Source organism: Dipteris shenzhenensis, chromosome 19 (assembly GCF_047967505.1).
Source record: "Dipteris shenzhenensis isolate YYH24624 ecotype China chromosome 19, Dip_SZ_1.0, whole genome shotgun sequence".
NCBI lineage: Eukaryota > Viridiplantae > Streptophyta > Polypodiopsida > Gleicheniales > Dipteridaceae > Dipteris > Dipteris shenzhenensis.
In genome coordinates this window covers 8,693,955-8,710,287 of record NC_141614.1, presented here as the reverse complement: position 1 = coordinate 8,710,287, position 16,333 = coordinate 8,693,955, and the positions used below count along the sequence as shown (strand labels likewise).

Sequence of the window (16,333 nt, the reverse complement as noted above, 5' to 3'; positions counted from 1 at the left end):
AACCAGTTTTCGACTGGAGAGTGCCTCCCGGAGACGATTTCCAGCCGTCAAGGGTTTGGGGAGAGCGACACGTGGCAAGCATCTGAGAGGATTGGATGGTCATGAATAGGCACGAGTGGCTTCATGCGACGCCTTATGTAGACCCTCAGGTCTGTGTATTAGGCGCTCCTAGCAATAAAGGCCGTTGAACTATCTGTCCCAAAATTTTGTCGGTCAGCTTGTTTGCCACACTTGCTCATTATGAAGGCTACATGATCGGACGGCTAGGATTACTCCTCTGTCAACCCCAAATGTTGAGGTCCCAAGTTCAAGCCCCTCAGTGTCAAGAAGAGCACGAGTACTGAACCCATGCTTTGTATGGGCACAGCTACATGACCATCCTCAACCACTCCCCATCTAAAGGTGCATCTTTGATTCTTAAATTTTGGCTGAGTCTTAACCCATGGCTCTAAGACCTTCCATCTCCTCCTTCCTCCTGAAGGTCCTCCTGAAGGTGACCTTCCATCTCCTCCATTCCATTGACCTTCTATCTCCTCCTTGCCCCTAAAGCTGCCTCTTGTCTTTCCACCTCCTCCCCCCTCCAAGCCTCCATCCAAGAGCTCCTTCTTTGTGACACGTGGCAGGCTCTTCTCCTCCAAGCTGCCACATGTCCTCTCCTTTTTTGGCCTGCCACGTTTAAAGTGGAAGCCTAAGTAACGGTGGCTGAGCTTTGCAAAGCGAAATTCGTTGCTTTTTTTTATGAATTTTAAATTTGCACGTGTCGTCCAGTGTGTATTCCACGTGCCATCCACGTGTCCCCTCCTGTTTCACCAGCTTCATTTCGTCCAATTAACATGGCTGCATGGCTTTGTGTCATCGAGTTTGCATGGGTTCGAGTCTTCATCACCTTCATGCAATATTCCGTTGAGGTATTCTTTCACAAACCTCGGTTGCAGAGCTCTTTTATGCACAGACCTTGCCATTTGTGTTCTTGCTTTGGTGCAGCTGCCTTTCATTGGTGGAAGCTTCCTTCCGTCACCTGGCTCCTTTGGCTGCTTGCTTTCTTGCCGGACTTTGTGCTTTGTCCCCCTCCTGGCTTTTGTCGCCTCTTTGGCGTCCTGTTCAGATTCTACGATAGATTGTATTTGCCAGTGTTGCTGCAGAATGGTACATGTTCACTCTCCCGCTTGCTTGACACGGTGAGCGAGAGATATACAGAGAGATTCATTTCACTAGAGAAAACTACTAATGTAACTCTGGTCCTGTCCAATTCAGTTCATTCAAGTATTTCCTTCTCCTTGTTCATGCTGTTGTCTCCCCACTTATGGGAAGTGAAGATTGTCATCTTCTGTTTATCTCGCAGATGGCAAGTTTGGAATTCCATTCTGCCTCTAATATTTCCCACATAGGACGAGCTCATCTGGCCAACAATCAAATTCTGGTCTGAAGGAGAAGTGTAGAAATTGCAAAAGAGAAGTCATTCGATACTTCTATCGATAAATGCAAGATTCTTCTTTGCTTCCTATCATCGAAATCGTGTTTCCTCAACATCTCGATTTGTCCATCCTACTTTGTAGGTATGCCAAGTAGCTTATTGTCCGTTGTTAAGTATGCTATCATTTGGCCGACTGTGCCGTTCAAGGTGTATTACTTATCGGGTTTAGTTCACTGTTCAAATTTCGATTCAAAAACAAGGATCGGAAGGTGTTTTCGTACATAGATCTCGATACGCACTCGACGCTATTTTGAAATTTGAAACTTGCAGGCACCGTGAAGCCAACAAAGTGGGGTGTTTCCATCCATCCGAAAGCACCCTCCATAATATTTTGCGAGCCATTGCTGAATCCAACAGCGATTTGAATGCTCTAGCAGATCATGGGATCCTAGCCATCAATGCACTACCTGAACGGTAGATGGTTGCATGCTCAATGCCTCTCATGTTAAGGAAATGGCAAGAGTCCTGCATGTTGGAGTCAGGCACTGGAGATTACGAAAAAGGAGGAGCAAGACAGAGAAGACTTGGTCATCTCAGGCAATGTGTTTTGCTGCTTCCACATAATTCCAAGCTCTTCTGGAAAAGGCTGCAGTAGGAATGTGATGGACCCTGTTTTAGAAAAAATTCAAGGCGCACAGGCATAGTATGGGCCTTCTAAAACGACCCTCACCTACAAAGCACTGTTTGCATGGATTGTGGTTGTGCACGACCGCTCTGTCTGTTTTGTATCCTGCATTCTTGCACGACCACCTACTAAGCAACCATGTCCGAAGTACACCAACTTCCTTCCCAACACGAATATGAAAGTGGTGGTGAGTCGATGACACAAGTAGTGGAGAGTTCGAAAGAGGTTGAGACTTTTTCGATATTCATTTCGAACTTCCTTTCAAAAATTTGACGCTATTTTTCAATCTATTATTCGTGATGGAATTGCCAAGATTTTAGAAGTGTGATCTAATATCTTTGATACAATCGTGAAGGTATGATGAACATGGATGAATCTAAGAAGGACTACAAGGACGATGCTCAATCCCAAATATATGGTGCTCACAATTTTCCAAGTTTATTTTTGTTACATTTGTGACTGGAAAGCCAGCCGCCACTGCTCAGTACCAAATGGTCCATGAACAAGCTGCGACATCACTGTATGCTATCCTAAGGGAGTCATTTTCCAAAACATTTTGTCCTTGGTTTCGCAAGGGTCTCTGGCTATCCAGCTGGTCTCTCACATCGCAAGCATTATTAGTGTTTAATGGTGTGTTGTCTCAGAACTTTTTGAGAAATTGAAATGATTATGTGCGTCAAAAGGATTGCTGTCGCCATACAGACCTTCTCCTTGCTTGTGCTTTCATGAAGCTAGACTGCCTATGGAGGCAATCCCTTGCCTTTAGCGAAGATATCTCAGAGCCCCACCTTCCTCTGATCATCCGCTCAACGAACTGCCCCTCTCTTTCCTAATTTTAAAACGATATTGCAAGGTCTTCATTTCTTCCCTGTTGCAATCGATTGTCACTTAATATAGTTTCCAAATTCCAGTGTATCTTCTCTCTTTAGTCATTGCATGATGCCACGATATTTTTTTAGACCATTCGATACATGACAAAGCATCAAAAAAATCCGACGGAAAAGCGACTAATACCAATGAACCCTTTAATCCGAGCGAAGGTAATCTAAGTTTCATCTAGATAGTTGCTTTCCTGCATCAAATAAAGGGTTTCTTAGAATGCGTTTTTTAAATTTCCATCTTGCACCTAGGCCTTTCTCCCCCAATGAGAGATGCAGTCCGTGCTCTGGGACATCAAGGTATGGTTTCCACATCAAGCACCTACCTGATAAAAACATCAATTCCGAAACCATCATCGATTGCCAGCATGCCTTTGAATCTTGCCCCAAGGAAGGAGGGTGGTATCCGAAGGCACCCAAAGCCTACATTGAAGACCGTGTTTCATGCTACAATAGCGAAGCAAGCATGTGCAGAGGGTAAACTTTGATTGCTCTCTTTTTTTTCCAGTGTTTGTTTTTTCAAATGGGTTTTCATTAAAAAAAATTAATGGTCCAGTTCACCAAATAACATGTGACAAAGGGTGCAACACAAAATTAAAGTGCATAAGAATTATAGACATGATGCCACCTATCCTTGAGGAACAAAGTGGCTCTGAAGTTTTAGACGCTTAATGTACTTACAATTGTGCTTCAGTTTATAAGCCTCTCTGAACAAGTTTTTTGAGCTTTTATGTTTACACCTAAAAACTTTCAATAGTCCACTTTTACAAACATATTCAAGTTTAATATTACTTACGAAAAAATAAAGAATGGCTCCCTCTTTCTATGCTTTGCAAGACGAATGACATCATTGCCAACTCTTCGATGCACCTAACTTATTTTGCATACAGTTGCCATTTCAAGTTCTCTTGCTCGATAGAATCTCAAATGTGCAAACATCCCCAGAGTCAAGTGTTTGGGGTTGCTCTTTCAATGAAAAATTTTACAAACCAAAGCATCCCACCTTAATGTAGACGTTTGATAGCGCAAGTACTAACAACGGATTCAAAGGATGTACAAAAAAAAAAAACTTTGTGCCCTTTCTAAACACTTTCTGTTGAAGCAACATTGGTTTGTCAAGATTTGTTTTAGTTGCAAACATGGCTCAATGCGTTAGAGTTGCACTTCAATGGCACATTCAAGTTAAATGTTATTTAAAGACTAATCAAACAATTGCTCCCTCTCTCTACGCCTCTCAAGACGAATTGCTTCATCTGCAATTCTCCAATCAACTTATTTTATTTTGCATATAGTTGTTGTTTCTATTTTGCTTTCCTAGGAGAACTTGAAATGTATTAAGAAACCTAGCACCAACGCTTTGTCATAACATCATGGAGGACAACTAAAAACTCTATACTTCTCCCTATGTATTCGTGCTCACAAAGTTTATCGTCCCTTCTTTCCAGTGAGTTCAAGTATTGCAATGCACATTCCGCAAAGTGTTCCCAAAGAAAATTTGAGCTACCCACATGGGGCCCAATTCGAACTGCAATCATTGATGGAAGTGGACCCAATGCAGAGAACATGCTTGTACCCATAGGAGCATCAAACATAGTTGCTCTCCTTATACTTCCAATAAGCACACTCTCTAAGTTTGTGTCCCGCCGCTTTGCTTTCGAGGGGAAGCATACAGTTGTTGTTTCTATTTTGCTTGCCTAGGAGAAATTGAAATGTATTAAGAAACCCAGCACCAATGCTTTGTCACATAACATCATGGAGGACAATAATAAACTCTATACTTCTCCCTATGTATTCGTCCTCACAAAGTTTATTGTCCCTTCTTTCCAGTGAGTTTAAGTATTGCAATGCACATCCTGCAAAGTGTTCCCAAAGAAAATTTGAGCTACCCACATGGGGCCCAATTGGAAACTGCAATCATTGATGGGAGTGGACCCAATGTAGAGAACATGCTTGCACCCATAGGAGCATCAAACATAGTTGCTCTCCATGTACTTCCAATAAGCACACTCTTTGAGTTTGTGTCCTGCCGCTTTGCTTTCGAGGGGAAAGCACTAGCGAAGTACAAAACTTTCAAAGCAAAGGATGTGCCCTACCCTGTTATATGCGCATCGACTTCACAGACAGTGCCTACTTGGAGACAATCACTTTGCATGTCCCTCCTGCCTATGTCTTGGACTTTAAACAAGTCTTCCAAGTTGACGAGTTCTTTTGAGTGGAGGGACCTACAATAACCAAACGAGCACATGGTGAAGGAGGCATCATTGTTCTCTTTATGTGTTGATACAACGACGATAGTAATCAAGGGTGAGCCTTTTGAAGGGAATGTTTTCCACTAGTAGATTTCTTTTGTTAGATAGGCGCCAGACTCTTGCGCACCTAGTGGAGGAATTTGTAGATGAGGGGATTGTCATGTACCTAGCAAGGAACATATCTTACATGTGCGCCAAGCATGCACTTGGTGTATCTGACTTCACCATCCTCGGTGCAGTGCCTGAAGGGAATCTGAGAATATCGTTGCACGACGCATTCATTCAACAGGTGTCACACATGGGTTACGAAAATAAGGTATACAACTTAAGTAGACCCTGTTTTTGCATTTCCTGGCTCTCAAATACAAAAAATGCTTTGAGAGAACTGTATGTTGCAGGTTGGTGGTGTCTTGCACTTCGTCATCCTCAACAACCCTCTGACCAAATACCATTGCGATTCCTATGGAGGCTCCCGTGTGAGCAAAGACCCATCGCGACCACATTGCTACTCTTGTGACGGTGTGCAAAGCATTTCACAAGTCGCATGCCTGAAAGGTTGTGTCGTGCTACGAGATGCTTTGTAGGTAGCAGTGAAGCTTTGAGGGCCTCATGTTGATGAGGTACTCGACCTCCGGTGCCCTTTCCTTGAGTTCCATTCTCGAAGCGTTGTCACATGCTCGATGTTACTTGAGAAGAGGCCTACGGGGAAGTTCACTATTAATCGTTTGGGCTTCATCACAAAGTTCAGTGAAAGTGTTTAGCAGCAAAGCGAACATTCCCCTTGCTCCCAAGGTGATGTAAATACTTGCTCTCGGGTTGTCTACAGTTTTTAGTGTATTGTTTAAAGATAGTTCATGCTTTTTTTGCGGCATTTCATATGTACATCCACAGCCATGACAAAACAATGTACAACTGCCACGTTCCGGTGAAAATATATCCATTGTAAGAAATTTTTTGTGTACATATATTGTATTACTAGGGTTGATCTTGGTAGCCCAGCTCCAACATTTCTCCCTTTAACACTAAGATGTTGGCCTTTCATAATACGAACAAAAAAGGTATTTGGTGTATGATGCCGACAACTGGCCCCCATCTTCCTATCGAAGCTCTCGCACGTTTTGCAACGCAACGCCATGCCTTTCGCTTCATATCCTCAACGCTCATACACATTGCCCACTCGCTATCTACATGCCGAAGCGCCTGCCTCCTCCAGTGAATTCATCGTTTCCCTCCGTTGTTTGCAAAATTCTCCTTGCCAGAGAATTGCGAGAGCTGAAAAACTAGAAGAGCCACTGTAACAAAAAATTCCAAGCCAGTTTTCAACCTTCTTTACCGTTTTGACATTGCTGCAAGCATCCGCACGTCCTCCAAGGCTTCAATAACGATGCACTTTCTTTTCTATGTAGTACATTCCTCGTGCCGCATAGTACGTACAGAAAAATTTGATCATGTTGCGATGGGGTCCACAGGTAACCTAGCCTTACTCATCCTGAAACTAAATGACGACTTCTCAAACAAGTACCCATGCAATACGGACTTGGTTGCCTATTTGCTAGCTCTTTACCCCACGAACTCACATAACACGATTTTTGATATTCTTCAAGTTGAAGCCATCTGCTATAATAATGTGATGATAGAAATAGCTGGTGCACCGGCTTAGCCGATCAATGAAGCGACTACTATCAACAACTGGGCTCTGCTAAAGCTCCAAAAGTGTGGGGGATGCCCGGCCACTGCATGGAAGCGCTTTACAACATGTTCAATCATTCATTCTCCGTTTATTTGTACGACGGCCTTGCGTTCATCCAAATTCTGGATCTGAGAGCACCAGATGGAGACCAACGCAAAGCCCTTTTGATTGACCAATCACTTTTACCCGGCATAGTCATGCCATTGTTGTCTCGCAAGCCAAAAGAAAGCGGGCGTACAACATTTGGACAAACGAATATGAGCTTTATTTGAAGCGACTACTTCAAGAAAGCTTGGACGTGCCAGCTAAGGACATAGTAAAAGCGTACGAGCAAACACACTGGGGGAGCAGCAATGATTTGAAAGCCACATGCAACAAGATCTACAAGCTTAAGGCAATAGCTTACCGAGCAAGCAAAGCAGCTTTGATTGAATCGATCCCACCAAACAATCCACACACTTTCCAAGAAACCAGTAACTATTCACTTGCTGGCCAGGACGCGCACATTGCTCGCGGGACCGACAAATGCAAGCAAAAAAATGGAAATGCAAAGGCATAGTGCACATACCTTCAAAAAATTGAAGCCATGCCGAGTTTTGCTTGCAACTCCTGTGGTTTCCTGACTTTCAAGGCGAAGTTGAGGTGCACAAGAATCGACCTTTTGATAGAGGAAGACAGCAATCTAGGCTTGACCCCCGTGGTAGGGTTGACCAAACTAGTCTGCGCATTGTGTTACGACCAACTCCAAAAAAACAAAATCCCCACACAATCAAAAGCAAAGATGCAAATGTCCTTCCCACGGACCAATACTGCAGTGCTCAATAAAGTTGAGGAACACCTCATTTTGATAAGAATACCGTTTGCACAAATCAAACAGCTGACATATGAGGGGCAGCTTGGCTTTCATGGGAGTGTAGTGAATGTGTTTGCTGACGTTGATAGGGCCCAACAAGTGCTTCCTCGCTTCTTGTTTGATACTGCAATAGTCACGGTTGTAATCAAGCCGCGCATGAAATACACCCAAAGGTGGATGGCCATATAGTGAATGAGTGGTTGATTGGTTAAGTATTGCAACATCTATAGTCGCTCAGGCAACATGGTCGAAGAGTCTTAGTTCAACAAGCACCAAAAAAGGGTAGACACCTCGCAAGTGGAAAAGAGACCTATCAAGGGGACATACGAAAGAGCACCAACGCGGCATGCTAATTCTATGGCAAGGAAGGCCACTGGAATGTTGTGAAAGAAATAGCTTGACATGATCCAAAAAGCATGTGATTAGGATGACTGTGCACCAATAGCAGACATGGTGCTGATAGAGGTGGATACGAAGGTGGTATAAGGAGCGGTCCAACCAGGCCCACGAAATCAATAGAGCCTAGGTTTCAATGGAAAAAAGAAAAGAAAATGGCAAAGGAAATCAACCATAACTTGAAGCAAAAAGAACCCCTTGTTGAGATAGGGGAATCACTGGGTCAGCAACAAGTGATGAATGACCCATTGAAGGGAGCCAAGGAAGGAACAAAGGACAATAACAAATCTCAAAGCCAAGATGAGGCCGAAGGTCTCGTGGAACAGAATCATATGAATATGACCTAGGAGACGTTTCAAAAACTTAATGTAACAATCTCCATGGCCATCTAATGGAACTTAACTTCCTCCCCCTTGTACTTCTTTCAAAATCCAATAATTGACCAATCACATGTGAATGTACCTTAGCGAACAAGGGTAGAGCTCACCAAAATGGTTAGTGATCAGCGTCGCTAAAAGTTGAAATCACATGACGAGGGGAGTGCTCATTGATGGTGGCTCAAGAGTAAATATCATGATCTCCAAAGAAGTCTAGAATAGGCTTAAGTTGAAAAACTAAAAGCCTTTACCATTCAAAATTCGCATGGCAGATCAGAGATGCTCAAGGAGATCTTCATTAAGATCAATGGAGGCTACTTCACAGTCATGTTGATCATGGTCAAAATGGACCCCATCTTGTTGGGAATGATCATGGTTGAAGTGTGGCAATGCCCTTCACGATTGAGGAGGGGAGACCTTACCATCGCACATTATGGGGAGGACGTGCAACTTGGGGTGCCAACTCCCTTTAGTAAGAAAACCTATCAAAATCTTGAGTATGAGATGAATTTAACAATATGCCATGAGTAGAAATTATTCAAATCAACATGGTTATGTTCTACACTAAAAGAGCTTCAAATATGTCTTTACACCTTGAAATTTGGGTAACACATGAAAAAGTTACATTAATTTGAAAGGAGATGTGTTTTCATATTTTAGTGTATTTTTTGTTTTACACCCCCCCATTCAAAAGACCCGCCTCACACATTATGAAAAATATGTACAAATCTTAAAATCTGGCATATTTTTCAATGTATATACCTCCTGGGTGGCGAGCAAAAGGCTACAGGATGACAAAGAGCTCCACATGCCTTCCCAAAAGGCTTCACCAAAGACGAAGAAGGACAAAGAGAAGTCCAATAGGAGCCATCAAATAGAATCAGGTCAATCAATGGTAGTCAACGAATCAAATTAAAGAAATCAACGTTTAGTTTGAGTTCAGCACCGAAGTTCATCCATCAAGAGCTAGCAAATAGAATTAGGTCAATCAATGGTATTCAAAAAATCAATGGCAAGGCAGTTAAAGAAATCAACATACAGTTTGTGGGAGTACAACACGAATTTGAAGGGGTAACCACTAAGCTTTATTCACACAATCCCCCTAATTCCAAACGCTTAGTAGTAGAGGAACCAAATTAACCCCAACTATGCCAAGTGAAGGTCGAGATTGGCCAACTGCTCAAGGTAGGATTCATTTACCAAGTCGACTGAAGCAACTCGTCAGTATCATGTCAAAGAAGAATTGTGAATTGTGAGTCGGTGTTGACTACCAAAGCTCAACGAGCAGACAATGGAAGACCCTTATCTGTTACCATTCTCAAACACCATTGACAATAAGGTATGATGGTTTCCAAGGGATGCCATCAGCTACAGGTTCAACTCAAAGAGCTATTACAACTACTCACCCGACGACAAGAGTCAGAAAGGCTAAAGCCAAGAAGGAATGATGATGCGGAGGGTGAAGGAGACTTGCCAACAAATGCTACTCGCTGCACTTTAGGGGGGGAGAGAGAGAGAGAGAGAGAGAGAGAGAGAGAGAGAGAGAGAGAGGTCCAAACAAGGGGACTCATCTTGCCTATCTCTCATTCCATTCCACTCAACACCGAGTAGGCATGGTGAAGAACCATCAAGTTGTGAATAGACAAAGCAAAGAAGATTCAAGAGGTGGTGGCAACCCATAGGACATTACTAGACAACCTTATGTGACTTCAAGAGGTGCATGGCACCAAGGAATTGATCTTTGCCCACTACGAAATGCATCAAATATCGGAGCTAGAGGCCACACAAATCTCCAATCTCGTGTGAATACACCAACCTGTTGGTAATGGCCACACTCATCGATGATATCATGAGCAATGACGGGAGATCCAAGCCATGGGGGCACGGCTTGAGCAAGAATTAGGGCGAATGTTGAACCCTGAAACCAATGTATCATAAATTGAACTAAGGCCCAGAACGAATGCTTCAGGCGAGTGAAGCAGACGGGCAACCAAAGACCATATGGGTGAAGTGGAAAGCAAGTCCTTCTCACTAGTCAACGACATGTATAGAATGCCCAACCTGAGACAAGTTTTGCACCTGGGGGGGACACTAAGAAATATGTAAGATAGCATGTGCGATCAATGGAAGGGGTTTTATATTTTTATTGAGTTACATAAAATATACATACATAAGGGGTTTTTTAATTCAAAAAGTGAAAATTTCCATACATAAGGGATACTTCAATCATCTCAAAATTTACATCCGTAGGTAGGGTTTTTCTTAAATACCCCTTGATCTCACGTGCTATATGGGGTTTTTACATAGTGGCCCCCTGGTGTTGCACTACAAGACAAAATTGAGTTGGCAGCTTCATAGATATTAGGAGGCTAGTGAACATAGGATCCATCAATGTGAGAGAGACTTGTGTATTTAAAGTTCTAGGTTCCTAGGGGTTTGGGTCGACTTGTTGCTAAAGCAATTGTATTCGTAGAGTGTGACCTTAGTGTTAGTTTGGCTAAGTAATAGAAGAAGACATTCCCAATTTGTTGTGCATCCCTCTCTCTTTATTTCTTGTGATGTTGTTTCTAAATTGTGGGTACCCCCTATGTGACTTACATATATTGCATTCCTTCTCCGTGAAGCGAATAGTCCATTGGTTATGGAACATTGCCTTGCACAGTTAAGTGAAACAAAGGGCAACGGGACGAACTAAGGCAGTAGAACATAGTACCATAGTTTGGTGTTAACACTGTGGAGGGACTAACTAACTAGCTGCTTTTGGCAGACACCTCTCCTCTCGACGATTCTTACCTTGGGGTGGGCTGAGGCACCCCTTAGCAAACTACAAAGCCAAAAAAGCAAGCACACTTGATGCAGTTGGTGAGGCACTTCGTTAGAAGGTGAGTCATGAAATTTAGGCTATCCATGGGGACTCGGATCTGAAGTAGAGGATTGAGCCTAAGGGTGGGTTCAGATGAGGCGGTGGCCATTTATGCAAAAAGGGACACTTATCAATTTTGTAGCAATTTGATTCTCCTCGCCCAAGCCCTACCCAAGCACCTATCAACGGAATCAAAACATTCATGGGCGTGAAGCTCTCACGTATCAATTAAGGTCAATGAAAATTAACAAATGATAATCTCCAATCTATCTTTGACAATATCTCTGGCTGCCCCACTTGAATATAGCATGATGGTGGCCATCCTTCCAAAGGGTTCTTCGGCTTTGCCTCTCTTTGAGCCCAACGTTAAGGAGTTGAGGAGGAAGCCGCCGTCCAATGCCCATGGGTGGAGGAGTGTGGCATGCCAAGTAAGCTTAGAGGCTGCCTCACGTGTGGCACCTTGGCAAATGCGATGGGTAATGCCACCTTAGGAATTTGTTCCTTGTTTGGCCATGAACCTTAGATGCACAAACATAGCATCTACAAGCCTCATTGGAGATGGGAAGAATGCCTCTCCACTTGAGCATTAAGGGGCTCTGCATCTCCATACAGGCTCTAGGTGGTTTTTTTCTTGTTTCTCCAAGCTTTGCATCTCGTACCTACTCGTGGATGCTGGTTGGTGGATAGCTTGCATGCAAGCGGTTGGTTGTCGTAACGGCCTCATACCTAACAAAGAAGATAGGCAGCAAACATCTACGTTGTGGGGATGGATGACACTCACCATTAGGACGGGTCACGTCGGGCACTAAATTGCATTTTTGCTAGCCCAACCACACTTAGGAATGGCTTGTTAGGGTGTTTATAGACTAGTGCACCATGGGCACCACCCATCAATAATGGATGAGCAAGATTCGATTCATTCAATGCAACCTAGGTGGTCTAGTTAAATACCCTTAATATAATTTCCCCAGCCTTAGAGGCTATTCCCACATAGAGCAATATGCCAGTCCATGCTTGGGCCAACTTTGTTCCCGCTTATGCAGAGGTTGAGAAAATCTGTCACAAAGTAGCATTGTATGCGCTTTGTCGGAGAGGGAAAATGAGGCTCTCCACCCTAGCATCAGCGTTGGTCTTTTCTGCAGGTGGCTTGATCAGCAAAGTTGTATCTAGGTGTTTATTTGCAGGCTGCAGGCCTCCTGCAGGCCCTCGTTGGGACGGATGCCTTGCCAGGTTGCTCTATGTTGTCAAAGACGCCATTGACTGAGAATAGATCTCAACTGTCGGATCACCAGGCCATAAAAACCAAATCAACACCCTACTTACACGTACACACTCATAGAAACAAAAAATTAACACAATCATGACACACAAGCAAAACCAGAACCTAAAAGTAACCCCATGACAACACGTGATAAGACTAGAGACAAAATATTAAGTTGCACTGGACTCCGCTAGAATGCGTCACCGCCACAAAACCTCATGCCGTCATGGTGGAACGTGCGTCGCCATGCTCAACTTGCCAGAACACATGCCACCTCCACGTGGCCCTAGCTAGTCCTCATCCTGCTCCTCCCAAGAGAGCGATGCCAAATGCATTCCAAACGAGAAGAATAAAAGGAAAGGCGTTGGGATGCGATTGTGAGTTGATCCCTCCCCCACCTCATGAGGGATGGCAAATATATGCAAATAGCCTCTTAGGAACTCTTGTCTTATTTTGGTGGGAAAGCATGCTTGGGATCGCTCTTTAGAGGAGGAGCTGGTGCAAGAGCTTAGGCCAGGTTCACACCAACCCGCCTAGCCATGGAGTAAAGAGGTGGAAAGGAAGATGGGTGCTAGTGTGGTAGTTCACACCACTCGGTGGAAACGCTTTAAATTAATGTACTGGCTCAATAGTTGAGTGGATATTGCCAGCACACGCATCTGCAACCAGTGCAATTCCTGCGTTTTCTTTTTGCCCGCTCACCCAGCTGCTTTGTCTAGGCCCCTGTCGGCTATTGGTCCACGTAGCATCACCAGTGTGTGTCTCCCTTTTCGACGGCACCTCCACTGTTCACAGAAAACCTGCAAACTATATACAATGAACCTGCAACATTTTCATTTTCACCCATAATAAAAAAACATTTTCTCAATTTTATAAAATCTACAAAATGTAAGGCAATTCAGTTATATTTCAGCTGAAAAACTGGCGGAAAAACTCCGAAATTTGAAACCCCAAGTTGTGTGAGTTGTTGAGAAAAACGTGTTGTGTGAACGGGGAAAGGCGTCTGGGAAGCCACTGAGGTGGTTGGGGAAAAGCATGTTAGCAGAGGCTTCTTCTTCTTGGAAGAGGCTTCTTCTTCTTGGAAGTTCTCATGTGTTTGTTGCTCTTCATCTTCTTCTTCTTTCTTCTTCTTCGCCCTCCTGGGCTTCTCCGCCTTTCCCCCCCGATCTCCCCCTCGAACTCCACCTCCTCCTCTCTTCTGGCCTCCCCCCTCCCACCTCCAACGCCTCCTCTCTCGCCCTGGCTTTTCCCACTTCTCCTCTTCCTCCCCCCTCGATGTCGCTTCCAAAATCGCCCTCCTTGGTCCCTTGCTCCTCTCCAAGAACCCCGAGCTTCTCGGACTTCGCAACTCCAACCTCCAGCGCAAGATCGACTTTCTTCAGCGCCTCGGCGTTCCCCTCGCCAAGGTCGCCAACTTTGGACGTTTGCTCAAGGCCAAGCCGGAGACGCTAGAACAGGGGGCTTCTTTTCTCACGTCTATCGGAATGAGTGCAACGGATATCGCAAAGATCGTCTCCCGGTACCCCTATATCCTCAGTGTTGACACCGAAAGATATGCAAAGCCCGCTCTTGATTATTTCGAGAAGGAGAGGGGGCTTTCCAGGAAAGTTTTGTGCAAGTACATTCTCTCACGCCCTACTATCGTTGCCTTACCTACGGACAAGATTGCCCAGAGACTGGAATACTTTGAAAAGCTGGGCCTGGACGCAAAATCGATTCACCTTTGCTTTGTCCAGCTCTCTTCTATAAGTGTCAAGCTAATAGAAGCACGAATCCTCGGGCTATCATCCCGTGGGTTCAATCGCGAAGAGGTTGTCCAGCTCATTTCAACCAGGCCATCAATAATTACCTGTCGTGAAGAGAATGTGGCCAAAAAATTTGATTACTTGATCAATATATTGAATCGTGACATCAAGGAAGCCTTAGGCTACCCTGCTTTCTTGGGCATGAGTTTGGAGAAGCGTATTAAACCTAGATTCTCTGTCATCGCTCGATTGGAGGAGAAGGGTTTTTTGGAGGTTCCCCTTAAGTTATGCACCATAATACAACCTAAAATCGAGACATTTAAAAGGCGATTGATCGACTGTCTTCAAGACCAAGGCGTCCGAGATGAACTGAGAGGGATGCTCAATATGTGATATCTGCAAGGAAGCTTATTTTTTTTCACCAGCCGCCCACTTCCAGGCAACAAGCAGTCAGCTCGCTGTAACCGTCAGACTGCTGCTTTAGTGTTGACGTTTCATGTTGATGAATTGCCCTGTTAATTCGATGGTATTATCACTTTTTATACCCAAGAGATTCCGGAATGTTTCAAAACCAGATGGCTATGCTTGGGTACTCGTTGCCTACTAAGTTAATTTTTTTTCAAATCGTTCTTTCGCTAATGTTAATTTATAATATTGGATATATTCATGGTTGTACCAGCCTTTAGGTGCGTAGCGTTCAAGGCGTGTTATGTGCAGAAAAGTATATTTTTGACATGTAGAAAAGGATGAGGGGTCTGAGAAAGGGGACGAGAGGGGGCTGAGTCTTGAAAGAAGGCAGAAAAGTATATTTTTGAAGGGGAGAGAAGATATTCACATGACATGTAGAAAAGGATGAGGGGTCTGAGAAAGGGGATGAGAGGGGGCTGAGTCTTGAAAGAGGGATGCCAAAAAAGGAATAAAAATAGAAAAGGAGCGCACCTTACGATTCAAAGCGTATCGAAATGCCTTGAACGCTTTGAATCGCACAAGTTGGTGTACCGAATCAACCATGGATTATTTTGGCCTGCCCCTTTGGCCCTTGGGGAAGGTCTTAGTAACGATTCGTGTGTTTCCAAAGCGAAAAATGGAATTGGTATTTTTTTAAATTTACCCATATTCTGTCAGATAGGGATTGGTACATGTGGTCGTAAGTGTTATGTCTTCCCCGACGATTCCTAATCTTGCCGAGTTAGGTGGCCTGTGAGGTAGTTCATCTTCTTGGCGTTGTTGATTCTTTAGGTTTTCTCCAAAGCTCGTCAGCTTTCCGAGCTTGCTACCTTGCTAGCTTCCTAGCTATGCATTTTCATCTTTTTCTCCAAGCTCATTTTCTCTTCGAGCTTGCTAAGCTTTCCCAGCTTCCTAGCTATGGTGCCCATTTGTCTTCTACACCTTCTTTGCCAAGGGTTTCGGGCGTGGCTGAGAGCCCACTGAGGGACATTTCGAGGTCTCTTTCTGTCTGTGCACTCCAAGGATGTTAGAGTCGTCGATATCGAGCTCATCTTCCTAGGAAGACATCTCTGAGCAAGTTTAACATTGACTCACGAATGGCAAACGGTTAGCTCTTTGCGTTGAAATCATGAATCAATCTCCTCCACTTGTGTTTCGTGGAAACAAATACTGTGAGTACATAGGATAATGTTCCAGTGGGTATTCGTTTCTTTTCTGGGCAGGCCTAATGAATGGAAAGTCTTACAAAGGTATATTTTATCGGGACGAACAACTGAACATTATCCCATTGCGTTGTACAATGAGCATAAGTTAATAATTTATAAATCTGTAGTATGTGTCTTTGCTTGGAAGTCATTCTTGGGAGTCCAAAATTGCTAGTGTATTGCTTGGAGTCTTCTTTCTCAAGCTCTCCTAGAAACTTGGCATGACGTTTCGTTTATGAAAGTGTGCTTTTGTATGTGTGGCTTTATGTA

General features: G+C 43.9%; 1 protein-coding gene across 1 annotated transcript; it reads left to right on the top strand.

Annotated features, from left to right (window-relative positions):
- Positions 1 to 13,832: 13,832 nt before the first annotated feature.
- Positions 13,833 to 14,985, top strand: LOC147890026 (transcription termination factor MTERF8, chloroplastic-like). Its single transcript, XM_087390976.1, has one exon. The coding sequence runs from the start codon at positions 14,151 to 14,153 to the stop codon at positions 14,802 to 14,804; it is 654 nt and encodes a 217-aa protein (XP_087247102.1). The 5' UTR covers positions 13,833 to 14,150; the 3' UTR covers positions 14,805 to 14,985.
- Positions 14,986 to 16,333: the final 1,348 nt, after the last annotated feature.